Below are 16,971 nucleotides of genomic sequence, written 5' to 3'. Positions count from 1 at the left end.
GGCCACAACGCAATGCCACCATGAAGGCCCTGTACAGGCCCTTGGGCCGTTTGAAAACCACGAAGACGACTACGACGACTGTTGCACTGTCCTACTTGAGCCAAACTGTAACCTCCTTCTATTCCACCTCGGCCAATGTCTCGCCGCCCCAGAAATGGTCGCACCCCCCGAGCACGGCCGCCGTGACCGACGACGAAATCGTCGACCTCAGCAACAGACATCAGCATTCCCTGAGCCTGGCTGATCTGGTCAAGCATGGTCGCCCGCCCTTGGCGAGCGAGGCCCTCTTCCAATCCGCCAACTTCACCCTGAGTCTGTTGCCCATCAGGCTGGCCCGTCGCATCCAGGCCCTGCGCAACCTGCCTTTCATTGTGGTGTCGAATCCCAACATCAGCAAGATCTATAACAACTATCTGCACTCGCTCTCGACACTGCTTCCCTGGAAGCACCGCACCATTGCGAATCTCGACGCCGAAATCCGGTTTACCTCGGTTCTGGCCGAGCTAGTCGCAACCCACCAGGACACGATTCCCATCCTTGCCAAGGGCTTCCTCGAGTGCCGGCGCTACATCTCCCCCGGGCGAGGTCACGCGCTTCCTGGACGAGCATCTGCGCGCCCGCATCGGGACCCGCCTGATCGCCGAGCAGCACATCGCCCTGCACTACAGCTCGGCGCCGCACTTCGACCCGGCCTCGAGCCCTACCCCCTGCCCCGAGCACCCCAGCTACATCGGCGTTATCGACACGGCGCTGTGCCCGGCGCAGGTGGTAGACTCGTGCGCCAACTGGGTGGCGGAGCTGTGCGAGCTCAAGTACGGCGTGCGCCCGCGCTGGGTCATCGACGGCGAGCCCGAGACGCAGTTCGCCTACGTGCCGATGCACCTCGAGTACATCATCACGGAGCTGCTCAAGAACGCGTTCCGCGCCACGGTCGAGACGCGCCGCAACCGTGAGCCCGTCGTCATCACGGTCGCGCCCGAGCCGCCCGACGCGGGGCCGCCCCGCGTCACGCTGCGCCCGCCCGCCGAGGACATGGGCGCCTTCCGCAGCGAGGACATCAAGCCGCTCGACGACAACGCGCCCGGCGTCACGATCCGCATCCGGGACCGCGGCGGCGGCATCTCGCCCGACGTGCTGCCCAACGTCTGGAGCTACAGCTTCACGACGTTTTCCGACTATGACGACGTGCCCGGTGGCGGCGGCGGCGGCGGCAGCGAGGGCGGCGGCATGATGGGCTCCGACGCCCTCAACCTCATCTCGGGGCGCCAATGGCGGGGGCAGCTCCATCGCCGGCCTGGGGTACGGCTTGCCGCTGAGCCGGGCCTATGCCGAGTACTTTGGGGGTGGGATCAACGTGCAGAGCCTCCACGGCTGGGGTACGGATGTGTATCTTCGACTTAAGGGGGTCGGTAAGATTCAATGAAGTACCCCCTAACCCGCCGCCCCCGTTTCTCTCTCTCTTTCTTATGGGTCTTTTCACGACGGGGGAGGAAAGGTAGGAAGGAAAACCATGGCGTTATATTATCTGAAAATGATGGTTTTAGTATTTCTACATGCCGCTCCTGTTATGGGATAGAGAGCAGAGCGAAGCATAACAGGTCAGGTAGTTCTTATATATTATTGGGACACTTTTATCATTGAAGAAAACATTCTGGGTATGGTTACTGGTGACACTGAGAGCCTGCCTTCGTCGTGTAAACAACTTCCAAGTTCTTTGCGAATCAAGTAACAGGGGTCATGCCCATCAGAAGACTCCATGGACCCGGAGAGCGGAAATCGGTGGTTATATAAGCTCGACAACAGCTCACCTTCCGTTCTAGTCATGGTTTGACCAAATATGTGTACTAACGGATATATATTGTGTTACAAGGTGGAAGCGCTTAGCCCCGTGCCCGATCTATCTCGACTCGGAACAATTCATTATCTTCTATTGGAGCTTGGCCTTGACAAAATCACGGGAATCTTGACGCGGCCTTTTCTAGTCATATGTATGTAGCAAAGGGTATATAAATTTCGGACAGTTGGGACCCAGAGATATTCATGGCATCGCGTATTTTTATTACGTCCATCAAGTCTGGTAGTCTGGTCTGGTCGTCTGGTGGATAAGCAGCACTAGAAATGGCCATGGATATTATGCTGTCACCACTAGACGGCGACAAAAGTCCGTGAGCTGTGCTAGCCCTCGTGGTCGCAAACATTAACATAGGAGGATCAGTAGTTGTTTAATGATCACCGAACACTCATTTACGTATATCCTCTATCATAGCCACTAAGCCGGACAATCACGTTAAGAGGCGAAGGTTCTCACAGAAATCACCCGACAGTTTCCAGAATAGTGTTCATTTAAATATTTCGAATGTCAATCTTTGTTCAAGAATCGGTAAGCAAGGATGCCACCACTTACACTCCTCATGAAGGGCGAGAGAGCATATTACAAAAGTGTTAAGTCAAAGTCTCGAAGTCAAGTCTATTGCATCATCCATTTTCAGGCTTTTTGGTGTCGTTTCCCATGTCCATATCCCTATTCCTAATCATACCCATATCCATAAAAACGGATCGAAAGTAAATGTGCACATTTAACGCCGACCATCCCGTGAGCCCTATGGGCCTCAGCTTTGTATACTAGAAATCAATCATTCCTTCTTTCTACAGAGCAGAGAGGGCGATGATGATGGCAGCGACCAGTGCGCCATAAGCACCAGACGACATGTCAGACGCCGCGGCGCTGGTGCCAGGGAGCTGAGTGGGGCTGGGCGAGCCGGTGGTGACGGTGCTGTTAGAGCCATAACCACTACCAGCACCGGAACCGGAGCCGACACCCGAGCTAGGGCTCGACGACCCGTAGTTTCCGCCGCTGCCGCTGCCGCTTCCCGAGCCACCGCCACTTCCTGAGCCGCTTCCCGAACCGCTGGTGCTACCAGGGTTGATAGCGCTGACGGTGACGCTCGCAGCACCAGTAGCCGAAGCCTCGAGGCTTAGCTGCGAGGACTGGCCGCTTCCGCCGATACCGGGGCTGCCACCGGTGTTACCAGTGGCCGAGGCCGAAGGTCCACCAACGGCCGTCGACATGGTGGTGCTCTGAGACGCAGAGCCCGAAGAAGAGCTGGACGACTCGACGTTGGAGCATGAGAGGTCGAACAGGGGCTTGCCGTTGAGGTCGGTGCCGACCAGGCCAAAGCTGGGGTTGGGCATGTCGGGAGCGGCATCCTGCAGCGTGTACCACCACGTGTTCACGTTGCCGAAAAGCTTGCCGCAACCAACCGTGTCCCAGTACTTCTTGGCGTTCTCAGTTGAGGGCACGGCTTCGCCGACTGTCTTGCCACTAACAGGCCAGCCTATGAAGAAGAGGTGTCAGTATTTATATTCGGCAAGGCATTCGTGAGGCCGGAGGGTGTTCAAAAAGGGCAAACGTTAAGTACTTACCAGTTTCTGTAACCCAGACCGGCTTTCCGCCAGCAGCCGCCTGAGTCTGGCCCAGAGCGTCGTCAAAGAGCGGAAGACCTTGGGCGATCGGGTTGGACATGGTATCTTGGAAGTAGGGGTAAGCGTCGGTGCCGAGCCAGTCGCAAGCATCGGCGACCGCCTTGTTGGAACCGTTGGCCCAGGCGGTCCACGTGTCGACGTGACCGATAGGGGCAGTAAGGCTCGTTCCCGAGATCAGCTTCTTGACCTCGCCGATGTACTGGACGATCACTTCCGGGTTGACACCAGGGTTCTCGCCATTCTTCGCGCCCATGCTACAAAGCGAGCCATTGTTGTTAGTTGAGTCTGGCGTGGCTGGTGGGTACATGTGTAGGTAAGTAACTTACGCGCTGTTGCGGTACAGGTCCTCAGAGCCGATGGAGATACCCTCGACGATGCTGGTGAAGGCGGTGCCGTACATGTCGATGGCCGACTTGAGCGCCGTCAACTCGTTGCTGAAGGTGGCGTCGCCGGCCGAGGCCCAGAGCCCGAGCAGCAGCGACGTCTTGGTGTTGATGGCGGCCTGGATGGCCGAGATGGGCGAGTTGGCGGTGCCACCCTGGACCATGGTGTAGAGGCGCGCCGAGGTGAAGCCGGGCGCGCCGGCCAGCTTCTGCGCCGCCGTGAACTCGGCCTCGAAGTCTGCTTGCTGCTTGGCGGCGCCGCCGGTGAAGGTGCTGCCGTAGTTGAAGCCTTTGGTGGCGGCCGAGGCCCCGGCGGCCAGTGCCAAGATTCCGCCAGTGACACGCATGATGATGGCGGTGGTGGTAGGGGTAGGTCGACAGGGTGAGAATAATTGTATTAAAAGGGGGGAGGCAAGTAAGGTTACGGCTTCTTTTCCTGGAGGATTTAAGCTTTAGGTGCTGTGCTACTACTACTACTACTGAGGATTGGATTGAGATTATGTAGGTAGTAGGTAGAAGTAGGCAATATAGAAAGCCCCAAAGGGGATGGTTTACAACGAGAGACAAAGCGAGCGAGGGGCAATAAAAGGTTGATAATGTAGGTATAAGAAGAAAGAAGGATTGCAAATAGGTAGCAACCGGCAAGCGAGCGTATATCACGACAGTCTGAATAGGGAATCCAAACAGACGATGTGGTGAGTGGAAGGGAGGAAGAGAGTAAGAGAGAGTGAGAGAGAGAGAGGAAAAGAGAGGAAAAAGAAGTCACATATTACCTACACATCGAGACCGACACAGCACACAGCCCGTATTTACCAATGTTGTTGATTCCCACCTTCCCATGATGGAATGGGAAATCTGGGTGCGCGCGCCTAGCTTGGCCCTCCCTCTCTCGGCTGGACCTGTCTAACGTCTTTTTTTTCCTTCTCATTCTCTATGTTCCTCGTCTTGGGTGGTATTGGTCTGGTAGGTAGGTAGGCAGGCATGTACCTGAACCGACAGCCGACGACTACGTAAGAGCTAATACGACTACGTAGCAGGTACGAAGTCTAGACTGCTGACCGGGCTTGCCATGACTGAACTTTGGAGGTAGCGTTACGTTGCGCTTTTCGCGTTTTTTCTTCTCCTTTCTCATTCCCACCCCCTGCATATTGCTTCTCGCTTCTCCAATATGTGCGTGCGTGTGTGTGTGTGTGTGTCGACGCGAGCGAGAGGTCCAGCTGTAGTCAGAATCAAACACCCCCAACCCAACCATAGTCACAACCATGTTCCTGACCTGACAAGGACCAGGGTTTGTTGAGATCGGACCAATGACCTCGGGGTCCGTCTGATGTTTGTCCCTTGTCATTCTTGCTCATTCGGGTCAACCTTCGTGCTGTCCCGTGAATGCCAGTTTTTACTTTAGGTTTAGTTCTTCCCAGCACTGGCCGGGGGTAGGTACTACATTTGTATGTGATGGATGGTAGCCAGCCAGGTTGGTGGTGTGACTGCATTTGCCCTGCAGTTGCATTTGGAAGTGATGATGCATGACCTGTCGAATTTCTGCTGTACGGATGGCCGGAACAAATAGGTATGCTATTCAAGCGCCTTGCTTACCTCGTATTCTTCAGTCACACCATTCGCATCTTGCCACACAAATTAATAATTTTAGGTAAGAGGATGAGGATAAAGACAAGAGCTACTTCTATTGTTGCTTGCTTCTGCTCTTAGGAACCCACATAATCCAGGCACCAAGCTAGTGAGTGCTTGTTGATGTCTTTTCTGTCAGGTCGGAAGCGAGGAGATCAAGGAGAGCGAGCGGGTGGTGGGGACGGGAGAAAGAAAGAAAACAGTGGCATTCACAGAGTCCGTTGCTTTGCTCGCTCCCTGTCGGGGGGCGTTCTCGACCTGGCTTGTTCCTGCGTCTAACTTCATGCAGGCAGAGACACCTGCTGCATGCCGGCCACTAACAACGTACATGATGGTAAGTCGACGCCACGGCCCCCAATAACCCAACCTAACCGCCAAGTCTTGTGTAATTGCTGTCTCATAACCATTGCTCAGCCCAACTTTGTGCCCCGTGGTCCCAAGCCATGTCGTACTTTTCATATTTGGATGTTATTCTCGGATCAGAATACCTCCCCGAGATATTACACTACGATCGTGGCACTGGTGGGTCGTCACGATTGAATGGAAATGTAGTTGACCTCATGGGACAGAGTTACTAATACGGAACGTATCATGAGATGCCTTTAGGGGCACTTTAAGTAATACTCGAGCAGAACCCTTCATGAAGTGTAGATGGGCGTGCTGCATCTCAAACAAAGCCACGAATGCCCCGAATACCCCCAGACTTCTTCCTGTCTTTACTCCTGCTGCTGTCCCGCCTGTCCTTCCGTAGAATGTTTTGAACGCCGCCTGCAACCGAGTTAGATTATTTCTTCCACATCTTCATGATGCGCTGTGACGCACCTCTTCCGTAGTAACGTTCCCCTGTGGAACTTCCTCGACCAGTGAAATCAGACCCTTCAGCAAGAGAAGGTGTAGATGACCGGGCTACAGGGCTGCCTATATGCAACGAGGAGTTATAAGGCTCCAAAGGCTCCGTCATGTTAAGTACATCTGCATCGTAGTTATCGGGGTCTGACAACCCACGATGCTGTCTACTCGATAGCTCATAGAACTTCCTGAATCGACCGAGTAGCGAACTGGCATATTGGCGTCGGGCGATGTTGAGCGTGGGAAATCAGCTGAAGCCCGATGGGGTATCTGTGATTGCAACTCCAGGATAGTTCCATTCAGGGCTGCGGTTTTGGTGGTTAGGTTGGCAATTTGTTTTTTCAACTCCTCCTGCTGCGCCCTGCTCGCAGCCATCAGGCTCTCGACTTGGGACTTGAGGCCATCCGCTTTCTTTTCCACCCCACTCTGGAGAGCATCTTGTAGTTTCGTGTTCAACGCCGCAATCTGAGAATGGTGAAGATCATGGGCCTGCTGAATCTCAACGTCACGGGCCTTGAGTTTCATCTCCAACATCTCAGCTCTTCTATCGGCCTCTTCCGCTCCCGCCATGGCGGCTTGTCGCTCGTTCTCCTGAGCTTGATAATTACGCTCGGAGACGGTCAACCGCTCAACCTCTTTCCTCAAGTGCTCCAGCTCGCTCGCGTCTGCTTCGACCGATTGAACACGCTGCTTCCAGCCTAGTTCTCGGGTCTCTGCTTCGGAAACAAGGACACGGAGTTTATCGGTCTCGACCTTGATGACCTCCAAGTCCCTCATAAGACTCTCTCGTTCTACATTCCATTTCCTTTGCTCTTCCCGAAGTACTCGCAACTTGGAAGACAGATCTGCCTCCCATTTCTTTGCGAGAGTGCGACTTCTCTCCGAGTCTTTCTTCGTCTGGACCTCGATCTTCTTCGCCTCCTCGAGTCTTTGCTTTAGCTGTCGATGTGCGAGGATCAGATTTTGGGCTTCAGCTTCGGAAGCCGCCTCCCTGACTAGCCTGCTTCGTAGCTCGCCCATATGTGTCAAGTGCTGTTGTTTCATGAAACGCTCAAACGTCAAGTCGTTGTGTAGTAGCATAATTTGACGGTAGAGGTGGTAATATTGCTGGTCGTCGCCAACAGCCGTTGCGGACACGGGAGTACTGGTATACTGCGTAGTCCCATGCGTCAAAAACCCTGGCCTCTCTGAATTAGACTCTTGCTGGCTCAAGGCTAGAGACGGGACGCTGTCATTCGCCAGCGATTGGTGTAGCTCCGATTTGATAGCTTTGTTCGAGTTGATCAGGTCTTGTAAATGCGTCTGTGAGCCGAACGAGGTCAGTTGCGCTTGCAGCGCTGGGCTATCACCACCTCTGCCTGATGGCCTTGCGCTCGACTCATCATGCAGCGAATGGCGGCTACTCTGGGATGACTGGCGAATGATTGTAGGGTAAGAGCGACCGCTGGTGGGCGATTCGACGAACGTCGGCTGCAAGTTATCACGATTCGCCCCACCGATGCTCGAATTTGCGCGGGAAATCGATGTGTTTAGGAGAGCATGATCATGCAAATCCTTCTCGAACTCACGCCTGGCCGAGGAGCTCCGGGCGCCCGGCTGGCTGAACGGCATGTCGGGCTCGCCTTCCAGCTCAATGGAATGACGCAGGGCCATGCAGTCCGCCACCACCTCGGCGGGCTCGCTCTTGATCCACCTACCAAAGTCGGTCTTTTCCGAGTCAATCGTCAAAGTATAGAAGTTCTCATGCAGTAAGTGGCACTGGCGAAACTGTTCGGAGGCGTGCCGTATCTCCGTGGGCTGCACCTCAATGTCATCCGAGTCGGGAGCATCCGCATGGCGAAGGTAACGCTGAGGCTTCCGGATGTAGTCCATAAAATTGATTGGGTATAGCCCGTAAAGGATAGTGAAGTAGTTCAGAAGCTGAGGTATCGTTTTCTCCTCGATTTCTGGCATATACAGCATCTTTTGCCATCCTGCAGCGCTTGGGGAGACCCTCCGCTCGGCGTAGGCACTGACGCCCAGCTCGATGGCAGAGAGCTCGCGCTCCCAAAATAGAATCCGGGCATATAGGTTGAAGAGGGTTGACAAGTGAGGGACTAATGAGGAGGGCATATGCGGCAAGATCATGGTCAACACCGTCAGGGCCATAGTCACCACAGTTGTAGACGTATCTAGTTGAAGGATGTTGATCAAGGTCCCAAAGATGGGGGTTTGTAGGATTTGGTGAAGGTGAGGCGGTTGGCTCTGTATGTAATCGCCCATCAAGTTCAGCGCATGGGACCGCCATTTCTTGTCCACCATGTACTTGTCCAGGAGTCCCATGAAGTCCATCGGGTGTCTTTTCCCGTAGATTATCAATACCTCCCGCAGTTGCTTTTCTTTGAAGGCTGCGAGCCCCGCGTCGGCCCTTATTGCGGAACAGCGATCTTGCACCCAGAAAGCCATGATTTTCTCCGCCAAAGCGACTGCGGCACCAGCAGCAGGGTCGTCCGCACTGTCTACATCATCCGAGGTCAGAATGTCCCGGAACAGTTTGTGAGCCTCTGATGCCAGGTCCTTCTCCTGGTTGAGCAGGTCCAGCATGGGAAGCAGCTGTTCCCACCACTGTATAACCTTTGCAGGCTGTCCGATCAGCGGCCTCAATTGGCGCAAGATGTTGAGGAAGGGCCCGTAGCGGGCCTGGGTGCCCTTGACATCCTTCTGGTAGATAGCGATCAGGTCGTCGTTGAGCTTATCGGCGACGCTCTCGTCAAACTTTTCGTGCTTCTCGAGATAGCCTTCGATAATCTCGATCAGGTCGTCCGGGAGAGGTAATCGTGCGGTAGGTATGAAGGAGCTGATGGCTTTGGAAAGCTCCTTGAAGGACCTAATATCGAGCGGCCATGGGTCAGTTCGTAACGCTCGAAGTTTTGCGTGCGACAGATTGCTGACAGCGATGAAGGGTACACTTACGGAGCGGACGCCATATTGGCAGTGGAACTTGGGAATATGTGCCAATCACCGTCAGGTAAGTCAGGCTTGGTCTAATGATTTGCTCATGTCGAAGGATTCCAAGGTTCGTTCAATCTATCCGACAGGTCGGGAAATTTGCTTGACGACACTGCAGCTTTAGCACCTTCATGGAAGCCTATTTGGTTACCTGGTGAAAAAGAAGGTTAGGAGCACCTTCATGGAAGCCTATTTGGTTACCTGGTGAAAAAGAAGGTTAGGAGCTTGCGACCCTTGGATCCTTGGATCAATCAAACCAATGACCAATGCAGGTCCTGTTCGAGGGGAAGTGATGCACTTAGCCCGCTGTTATCCGTGGCCCCACGGTCTCCCACGCTAAGCAGATTTCCAATGCCACCCCTACCTACATATTGACTGAAACATACCAATATCAAATCGTCGAACGCTGGGTATCTCTGAAGCTTTCCTGCTCTCTAGGATATTTATGGTATGATACAACTCTGGTGAGCCTGAATCCGTCCTCGTTGAAGAGCTAACCGCCAAGCGTGCTTTACAGCTTGTACAGCTAGGCGGCACGGCGGTATGACTACTTTGATAGCTGCAGGCGTCCGTAAACGCTGCAATATCGTCAACACTGGTTCTGAGTGGAAAATCTGGAATTGTTTCCTGTCAGCCCCGTTTCACAGCTTGCAGCCGCTGCTACGTAACCTGATATGATACCAAAATGGAAATACTTAAAGCATAGCATACACAGGACACCACATGAGACTTGTTTATGCATTGTTATAGCTCTACAAGTTACTGTACAACTACGGGGGTTATGAGGTATCTGGATGAACTCATGGCATTTTTGTTTGAAGAAACCAAGTTGCTCAAGTTGATACTGCCATAGACACATTCCAGGGGCTCATATTCTATTTCCCATCGGACTTGCCTATCCTTGTCTCAGGGAGCAATCACTTCCCGTCCCTCGATTCATTGGCCGTCTGCCCACGCTAGGTCCCAAGCCCATTGTGCAAGAATGCAGGGAAATAGTCTAAGTGACTTGCAAGCCATAGTACATATAGTAAAGATGGCCCTGCAGTCAAAGGTATGGACTGAGACTTCCATCAGGTGCCTAACTTCACTGCAAAACCCACACAAGCTCTTATTCCCTTTCCCATGACTTCCTTTAACTTGCGGTAGGTATCATCACCGTCTTATCAGGTTAGCCTATCCGCTGTTGATATTCCCCAGGTTGGCTTGGGCTGTGATTCTTTTGCCCTTTCTGGTAACCAGTTGTCTTGTTAGGTACTGTCTTGTTAACAAGTCTACTTTACTTCGAAGTACTACAGATAGCTTCATATATATATATATGCTCGTCCAATAGCATGCCAGCTATTGAGTGACTGATTTCGTTTTCTTCCTCAGTCGCCCTCACACAGAATAATTATCCTGCTGGAGATGCTCGGCTGTGATGAAATATATGAAGGGTTTCCTCTGCTCCCTCGATGAAAATAATGGCTGGGCATCACCTATCATCTTACACCCAATTGTAAATGGCAAATCACATCCAGCTTATGGGGGCATCTACGATGTGATTTGACTTGTCGGTGATTGTTTACAGGTGAAGCTATTCTGAGTGTGGTTGACTTTGGAAGCTCAAGCTGACCTCCATGTTTACCTAGGCTAGTAAAATCAATGCGGGGATATCCGACGAATGCTGGAGACAACCCCTCGACAGCCCCCTGCCGCCATAGGTCATATTTCAGGACCCTGTTTCTCCCCGATCATATGCAGCTCCGATAGATTCAATATAATATCAAGTGACTGCTTTTTGCGGTACTTATGGGCCAACTCGTGCTACTTGTCTTCGTGGAACTGCTGTTACTGTAGCAAGTATCTGCCCATTGTCGGTCCATGCCCTGAGCAAATCGGCCGATGTTGGTCAATGGCCCGTTTGACGGTTGAGCCACTGAGCGCTGCATTGTGGGGCCCTCCTGTAAGACTGGGCTGCTGAGGCCGTCAGGCCCCAGGGGGGCTGCCCAGAAAATCGCGGGGAAGTGGGCTGCCAATACTGGGCGGGGAAGCCGCCGACCCTTAGCTCGAGCTGGAGAGCTACCTTGCATGTACCTCCCTACCGTTGGAACACATCCCTCAGCACAACTGCCCAAAATGTTCGTTGATAGTTCGGGCTTCATGGCATTCTTAATCAGGGGCTATGGCATAACCAAGGAGGCATATCTGTACTTAATGTGATTGCAGACAATGTATGGAGTCGTCCGTTTGTTTGCTTGTACGGGATCTGTGGAGGGGCAGTGAAGGGGGCGGCCCTCTGGCAAGCTGGTGGTTTATTAACGACATTCGTGAATGTTTCATCGGTACATATGTGCATCTCGTGACCACCTGATGATGGGATGTCTCCAGGGCCAATTACGTCGCCAGACACCGAACCCCTCCTTCGAGCGAAAGCCAATCATCTGCCCTTTTCACCCCAGATCAATTGAAGAAACCCCTCGCTCCAGGACTTCTTCTTATTAAGTCAGTCAACCTGTTGTTTGTTTCCCTTCCTTCCTACAAAGGCTTATTACACATCCTCAAGCCTCTCATCTCAAGAAACAAAGCACCCCCTCCTACCCATCACCATCACCACCTCGATCAGTTCTGATCTGATCTGAACCCAACTGCAATCTCCACCATCCAGTGTCACACTCGACTCTGTCCTGCTATCCACCCTAGACATCAACCGCATATCTCACATCATTTTGTCCCAACCATGGCAGCCAACAAGTCCTCGGCCATCAATAATGAACCTATCGAAGTCCTTTTCGTTCTGCAGGAGAAGTTCAACCTCTTGGACTTCGCTGGCCCCTTCGAGTAAGTTATTCATTGCAGGAATTCTCCAGTGTGATCTAGTACGAGTCAGGCGTGACTTCGTACATTACTGCGTCAAAAGAAAAGACAGTACTAACATTACTAAATAGGGCCTTGACCTGGGCACAGCACAACAAAGATGACCCTAGTAAGTTCATGTTCCATGTCCTATGTAGTAGCTACCCCCAAGGTCAAGAAGCAGCAACTAACTATATGTATTTTCTACGCTGTAGCAACCAAGGCATTCGAGTGCACCATTGCCGGCGCCGAGCCCAAGGTCCTGTCTGAACAGGGCGCAATGGTGGGCTCCCAGATCACCTACAAAGAGGCTTACGAGCGACTCAACGACTTCGATGTTGTTGTCATCGTCGGCGGCGACAGCGACCACATCCTCAACTCCAAGGCCGAGCCCTTGGGAATCATCAAAGCTTATTCTGAGCTGCAGCAGAAGGACTCCGCCCGAGAGCGCACACTCCTGTCCATCTGCACCGGAGCCCTCTACCTTGCCGAAGCAGGTGTCCTTTCGGGCTTGTCAGCGACTACCCACCCCGACTATATGACCGCCTTCGAGAACCTCTGCAGCCACTCCGCTGTTCGGGATGCTCAGGAGAGAACCGACGTGGACGAGGAGGCCCGCTACGTCGTCAACAATCTTCGCTTTGACATCGGCGATGAGGATGATAACCCCTACATCCGCCGCAAGTCTGATGCTCAAGATACACAACGCCCCTCCAACGCTCGGTACGTCTAGATACTGTCGAACAGGCAATGGATCTCCTCAGCTAACAAGTGCGCACAGAAAGGGAAGCATGTCTTTCAAGAGCCAGGGCCGCCGCGAGTCCATTGTCCGCCGCGCCGCGATGCGCCTAGGTGGTCTTCGGGTAATCACGAGTGGGGGAGTTACTGCTGGCATAGATGCAACTCTGTATCTTGTCAGCATCATGGTGGATGAGGAGTGTGCCAAGGAGGTTGCCCGCGTCTTGCAGCACACTTGGGTGAAGGGCAAGGTTGTTGATGGCCTCGATATCTAGAGGCTTATAGAATTGGGAAACTGTAAAGCAGAGTAAGGTATACTCTCGCATGTAGACCGCGGCTAGATCAGAGTAGATCAGGAAGGTCCAGGATCATTGACGGAGCTCAACGGATATCAGCTGTTTGTAAAACAAAACAAAAAAGAAAGTTCATTCAGAGAAGCATTGCGTTCATCGGGAAGAGTTGATGCCCTTTTCAGTATCGTTAGTTAGTCTAACCCATGGCAAAACCCAAGCCTAACAACTTACGTTGAAAAGCTGGCCACCCCAGACTCATATTTGGTGGTTGTTAGTGGGGTATTGCTCATGGTAGGGGTCCCGGGTAGCTCAGTTCAATTGGTCTAGCCTTTTACTGTGTAGCGCGAGGTTTCCTGCTGTCAATTGAACGTGGGGCCGGATTTTCAGTCGCCGTACCTCCGATGTTGAAGCTCGAAATTCTACCTGCCTGTGATGTCGCATGAGAAGCGTCAAGGGGTTCCCCGAGATACCGCACTACCCTGCCACTCTAGACACAATGGCGGCAGCAGCAGCATCTAAACCGTTTAAGACGGGCCTGAAGCAGATTTACTTGTAAGTCAATACAGCTCAAGCCAGCGATCCAACAACGAGAATACACCTGACCGTGAAGCAAAGACCCGACAATGTCATCACATTCTGCCGGCCGACCCGCGAGTCGCAACTGCCGCAATTCGCGACCTTCAAGGTGCCGCTGCACTTCAACAAGCTTGACATCCGCGACTACCTCTTCAACGCCTACTCCGTCGTCACGCTCGGCGTGCGCTCCGCCGTGATGCGCCGGCCCGTGCTCCGCAGCCACCCGATCACGCAGCGGGTGCAGCGGCCGCCGTCCATCAAGTACATGACGGTGGAACTGCAGAAGCCGTTCGTGTGGCCCAAGGAGCCGACCAAGGAGGAGCTCAAGCAGTGGGACGACGAGGCGACCGAGGCGCGCGTCAAGCTCCACGAAAAGCGGGAGAGCCAGATGAAGAATTACCAGTTGTACGGCACGATTGACCGACCGAACATGCAGAAGAAGACGCAGGACCGCAGTCTGCTGGCGAAGCAGGCCAGGGAGCTGGTGAGCGGTGCGGCGAAGTGGGATAACCGGAGAGAATTGGATCCCAAGTGGACGGAATCATAGACTATGATGGGACAATTAGATGGATGAATGGGCGAAGACTACGGTTGTACGATCATGTGCGATACCTGTATAAAAAGTCCCTAAATGAACAAAAAAACGAGCTGCTATTGGGTCACGCAATCTTATGGGGTGATTGATACATCTACACAAGGATCCTGGGCTGAAGCTGACTCTGTAATAACATCCTCCTCAACCCAATGGTGTCTATGTTGAAAAAGAAGCGTCTGATCGCCCCAACTCCACCATCCAGCTGTGGTGTGCCTCGCAAATACCTCGAGGCCTACAAAGTCTGTGGGAAGAATGCTAGCAAATAGCTCCCTCAGGTTCGGTTTTCTGGAATGGAGATCAGGAACCCCGAATATCACCTTGCGTTCTGGACCTATCTTAGTCGAACTGCCCCTTCTCCTTGCAATCAGCAGCCTTTCCCAGGGCTTTCTCCATGTAGACTCTAATTCCACGATTGGCTCTCCAGAATCTGTTACCTTGACCCAAATCCATTCTCCGACAAGTTCGAGGCCCCATTGCGAGAACATACCTTCTTGCGATTTGACAAGTTCGATGACGGCCGGTTTGTTAGTCACCCAGACTGCCACCAGGCCGTCGGGGTTAAGGTGAGCTGCGGCGGGGATCAGAGACAACAGCTCCCGCATCTCTTGCATATCGTACGCGATTTGGTAACTCGCCTCCTTCCTTTTCACTGATCTGCTTGGCCAAGGCGGATCCAGTACCATTAGGTCGAACTTGGGCGCATCCTTTAGGAATGCTGGCCGCAATTCCTGGATAGACCCCTCAAGATAATGGCTTGCTTCTGGTACATACGGCGACGAAACCTTGTCGTCGTCTACGACATCCTCCTGATCGTCGTCCCCTTTCCTGGTAGACGCAGCAGCTGCCACATGGGAGGGGCTGCTGGGCTGGTTTGATGCAGGGAGCCTGCAAATCCGTGGCAAACACCACGCACCAGTGTAGAGGCGACTGACTTCTTCACACGCCTTTCGGACGCTTTCTGTCACCATCAACTCGTCTATTAGCACAAAAGGTGATGCCGATGACGAGCTCAGTGTCTCTGCGGTGGTCTTCGCCGACGGAGCTTGCCATGGCTTTTCCAAAGGCTTGGAAGACAAAAGCCGACGCCTTCTAGGCTGCTGTGCAGGCGACCCGGGTGGTGGTGCAGTTGCAGCTCCGGACAAGAATTGTGCCTGTTCAATTGACCGTGGGATATCGATGATCAGAACGGACCCGTCTGGGTTTTCATACAGAATGCATGACTCCATCTTTGCATAAAAAGCTACTGGGATAATAAGACGTGCTGCCAGTTTGGCGTGTGGCGATCCAACTGTTTTGAAGGAAAACTGATGTAGGCTTGGCGCCCCCTAAAATCTGGGCTTTTACACCAGGCAGCCGCCCGCCTTGTCAGTTCAATTAAGGTTACAAGGAAGGATGCTGATATGACATTTGATCGCAACGTCGGCAATTGTGCGCTGAAGATGTCCCAGAGGGACGGTAGGACCACATAAACAACTGGAGGCCCAGGACCAGGTGCAGTCTGCAGATACATCTCTGATCAATTGATGCCCGCATCCGCATGCCAACAAGTACGTACACGCACGCGTACCTGAGATTCGTACATACGAATGAGTTGGCCCTTTACACCGCCAGTCTTTGAACTTTGTCACCACTAGTGACGTTCTGGCAAATATATCATGTTTTTTTTTGTTGATGCTCGCTCTCATTCAACCGGTTAAACGGGATGTTTTGCAGCTCTTGAAATTGGGATTGCCAGGATTGAGGTAACCGACTGATGGATATCGCATTTCCCAACGGAGCAGACCGGGCAGTCCTCAAAAGATGGATTTCGTCATGGTCTTTGCTAGCGCGGGTTTGGTGGGGGGTTTCTCTGAGGGCTGCAATCATTGAGAATATGATTGCTGTTCTTGGCATGTCCGTACCTCCCTCCCTTTATCCAGCAGCACTGCCTTCTTTGTCATGTTCTCCTTTACTCATAGTCGATCTAAATTGACGTACGGAAGACTACAAGTATCAATATTGTAGCCCACTAAAACCGTTGACTTTATATTGAGCTTACGTTAGTAACTACGTGGTGCAGGCAGATAAGCGCGCGTGAAATGAAACCTCTTTTGAGCTCTCCTCAGAAACGAGCCTGAAGAAAGAATGATCGATCTCTCAGGTGCTGGCCCCTGACCATTCAGCCAGGTTGAACGAACCCCTGTTGCCTGTACTATCGTTCGTTCCTTTGCAGGCGCTAGATTGCTTAACCCCGGCCTAGAACCCAGTCGCGCGTAGCTTGGCGCCCCGTCTGCAGCCACTTGATATCACTTTACACGATCCGGGTCATTGCCAAGTTTTTTGGGGCACCGCCTGCGAGCCAATGATTTGCTTGTCTGGAATCAATCTCAAACGAGACACAGGTCTTCTGCAAACTTTCGGGCAGGAGATCCACCCGCCCTGGGGCCAGATGATGGATCGTACCGCTAGTCAGGTTGCTGCTGAAATGGAGCCTGCGTCTGTAATAATAATCTGAGTGTTACTACTATCATCCCTTTCCAACTGTCCAGCTGTGACCGTAGCCATATTGTCACCAGCTATCCCGCCGCTAGCTATTCCGTCGTTCGACGGGTGTTCTACCTACATGTCG

At 52.9% G+C, this 16,971-nt stretch overlaps 6 protein-coding genes across 6 annotated transcripts; 3 read left to right on the top strand and 3 right to left on the bottom strand.

Moving 5' to 3' along the window:
• Positions 1-20: 20 nt before the first annotated feature.
• On the top strand, positions 21-1,423 carry PG994_000642 (mitochondrial pyruvate dehydrogenase kinase protein; the record flags this gene model as incomplete). Its single annotated transcript, XM_066852051.1, has 3 exons — positions 21-506; positions 586-1,299; positions 1,334-1,423. The coding sequence occupies 3 exons, from the start codon at positions 21-23 to the stop codon at positions 1,421-1,423; spliced, it is 1,290 nt and encodes a 429-aa protein (XP_066722683.1).
• A 1,223-nt stretch (positions 1,424-2,646) lies between these two features.
• On the bottom strand, positions 2,647-4,213 carry PG994_000641 (glucan endo-1-3-beta-glucosidase eglC; the record flags this gene model as incomplete). Its single annotated transcript, XM_066852050.1, has 3 exons — positions 2,647-3,335; positions 3,424-3,737; positions 3,810-4,213. 3 exons carry the CDS (start codon positions 4,211-4,213, stop codon positions 2,647-2,649), a joined length of 1,407 nt encoding a protein of 468 aa, XP_066722682.1.
• Positions 4,214-6,159: 1,946 nt separating this feature from the next.
• PG994_000640 (uncharacterized protein) lies at positions 6,160-9,307 on the bottom strand (the record flags this gene model as incomplete). Its single annotated transcript, XM_066852049.1, has 4 exons — positions 6,160-6,260; positions 6,315-6,444; positions 6,498-9,207; positions 9,294-9,307. 4 exons carry the CDS (start codon positions 9,305-9,307, stop codon positions 6,160-6,162), a joined length of 2,955 nt encoding a protein of 984 aa, XP_066722681.1.
• A 2,738-nt stretch (positions 9,308-12,045) lies between these two features.
• On the top strand, positions 12,046-13,174 carry PG994_000639 (uncharacterized protein; the record flags this gene model as incomplete). Its single annotated transcript, XM_066852048.1, has 4 exons — positions 12,046-12,146; positions 12,254-12,291; positions 12,377-12,884; positions 12,943-13,174. The coding sequence occupies 4 exons, from the start codon at positions 12,046-12,048 to the stop codon at positions 13,172-13,174; spliced, it is 879 nt and encodes a 292-aa protein (XP_066722680.1).
• A 514-nt stretch (positions 13,175-13,688) lies between these two features.
• On the top strand, positions 13,689-14,315 carry PG994_000638 (mitochondrial 54S ribosomal protein uL23m; the record flags this gene model as incomplete). The annotated part of the gene is made up of 2 exons (XM_066852047.1): positions 13,689-13,744; positions 13,808-14,315. 2 exons carry the CDS (start codon positions 13,689-13,691, stop codon positions 14,313-14,315), a joined length of 564 nt encoding a protein of 187 aa, XP_066722679.1.
• A 384-nt stretch (positions 14,316-14,699) lies between these two features.
• On the bottom strand, positions 14,700-15,589 carry PG994_000637 (MT-A70-domain-containing protein; the record flags this gene model as incomplete). Its single annotated transcript, XM_066852046.1, has 2 exons — positions 14,700-14,797; positions 14,851-15,589. 2 exons carry the CDS (start codon positions 15,587-15,589, stop codon positions 14,700-14,702), a joined length of 837 nt encoding a protein of 278 aa, XP_066722678.1.
• Between the last annotated feature and the right edge of the window lie 1,382 nt (positions 15,590-16,971).

Source organism: Apiospora phragmitis (genome assembly GCF_038363925.1).
Source record: "Apiospora phragmitis strain CBS 135458 chromosome Unknown utg000001l:1.0-2902119.0:1.0-2906034.0, whole genome shotgun sequence".
Classification (NCBI taxonomy): domain Eukaryota; kingdom Fungi; phylum Ascomycota; class Sordariomycetes; order Amphisphaeriales; family Apiosporaceae; genus Apiospora; species Apiospora phragmitis.
Note: the sequence above shows the minus strand (reverse complement) of the source record. Positions and strands in the feature narration are given on the sequence as shown.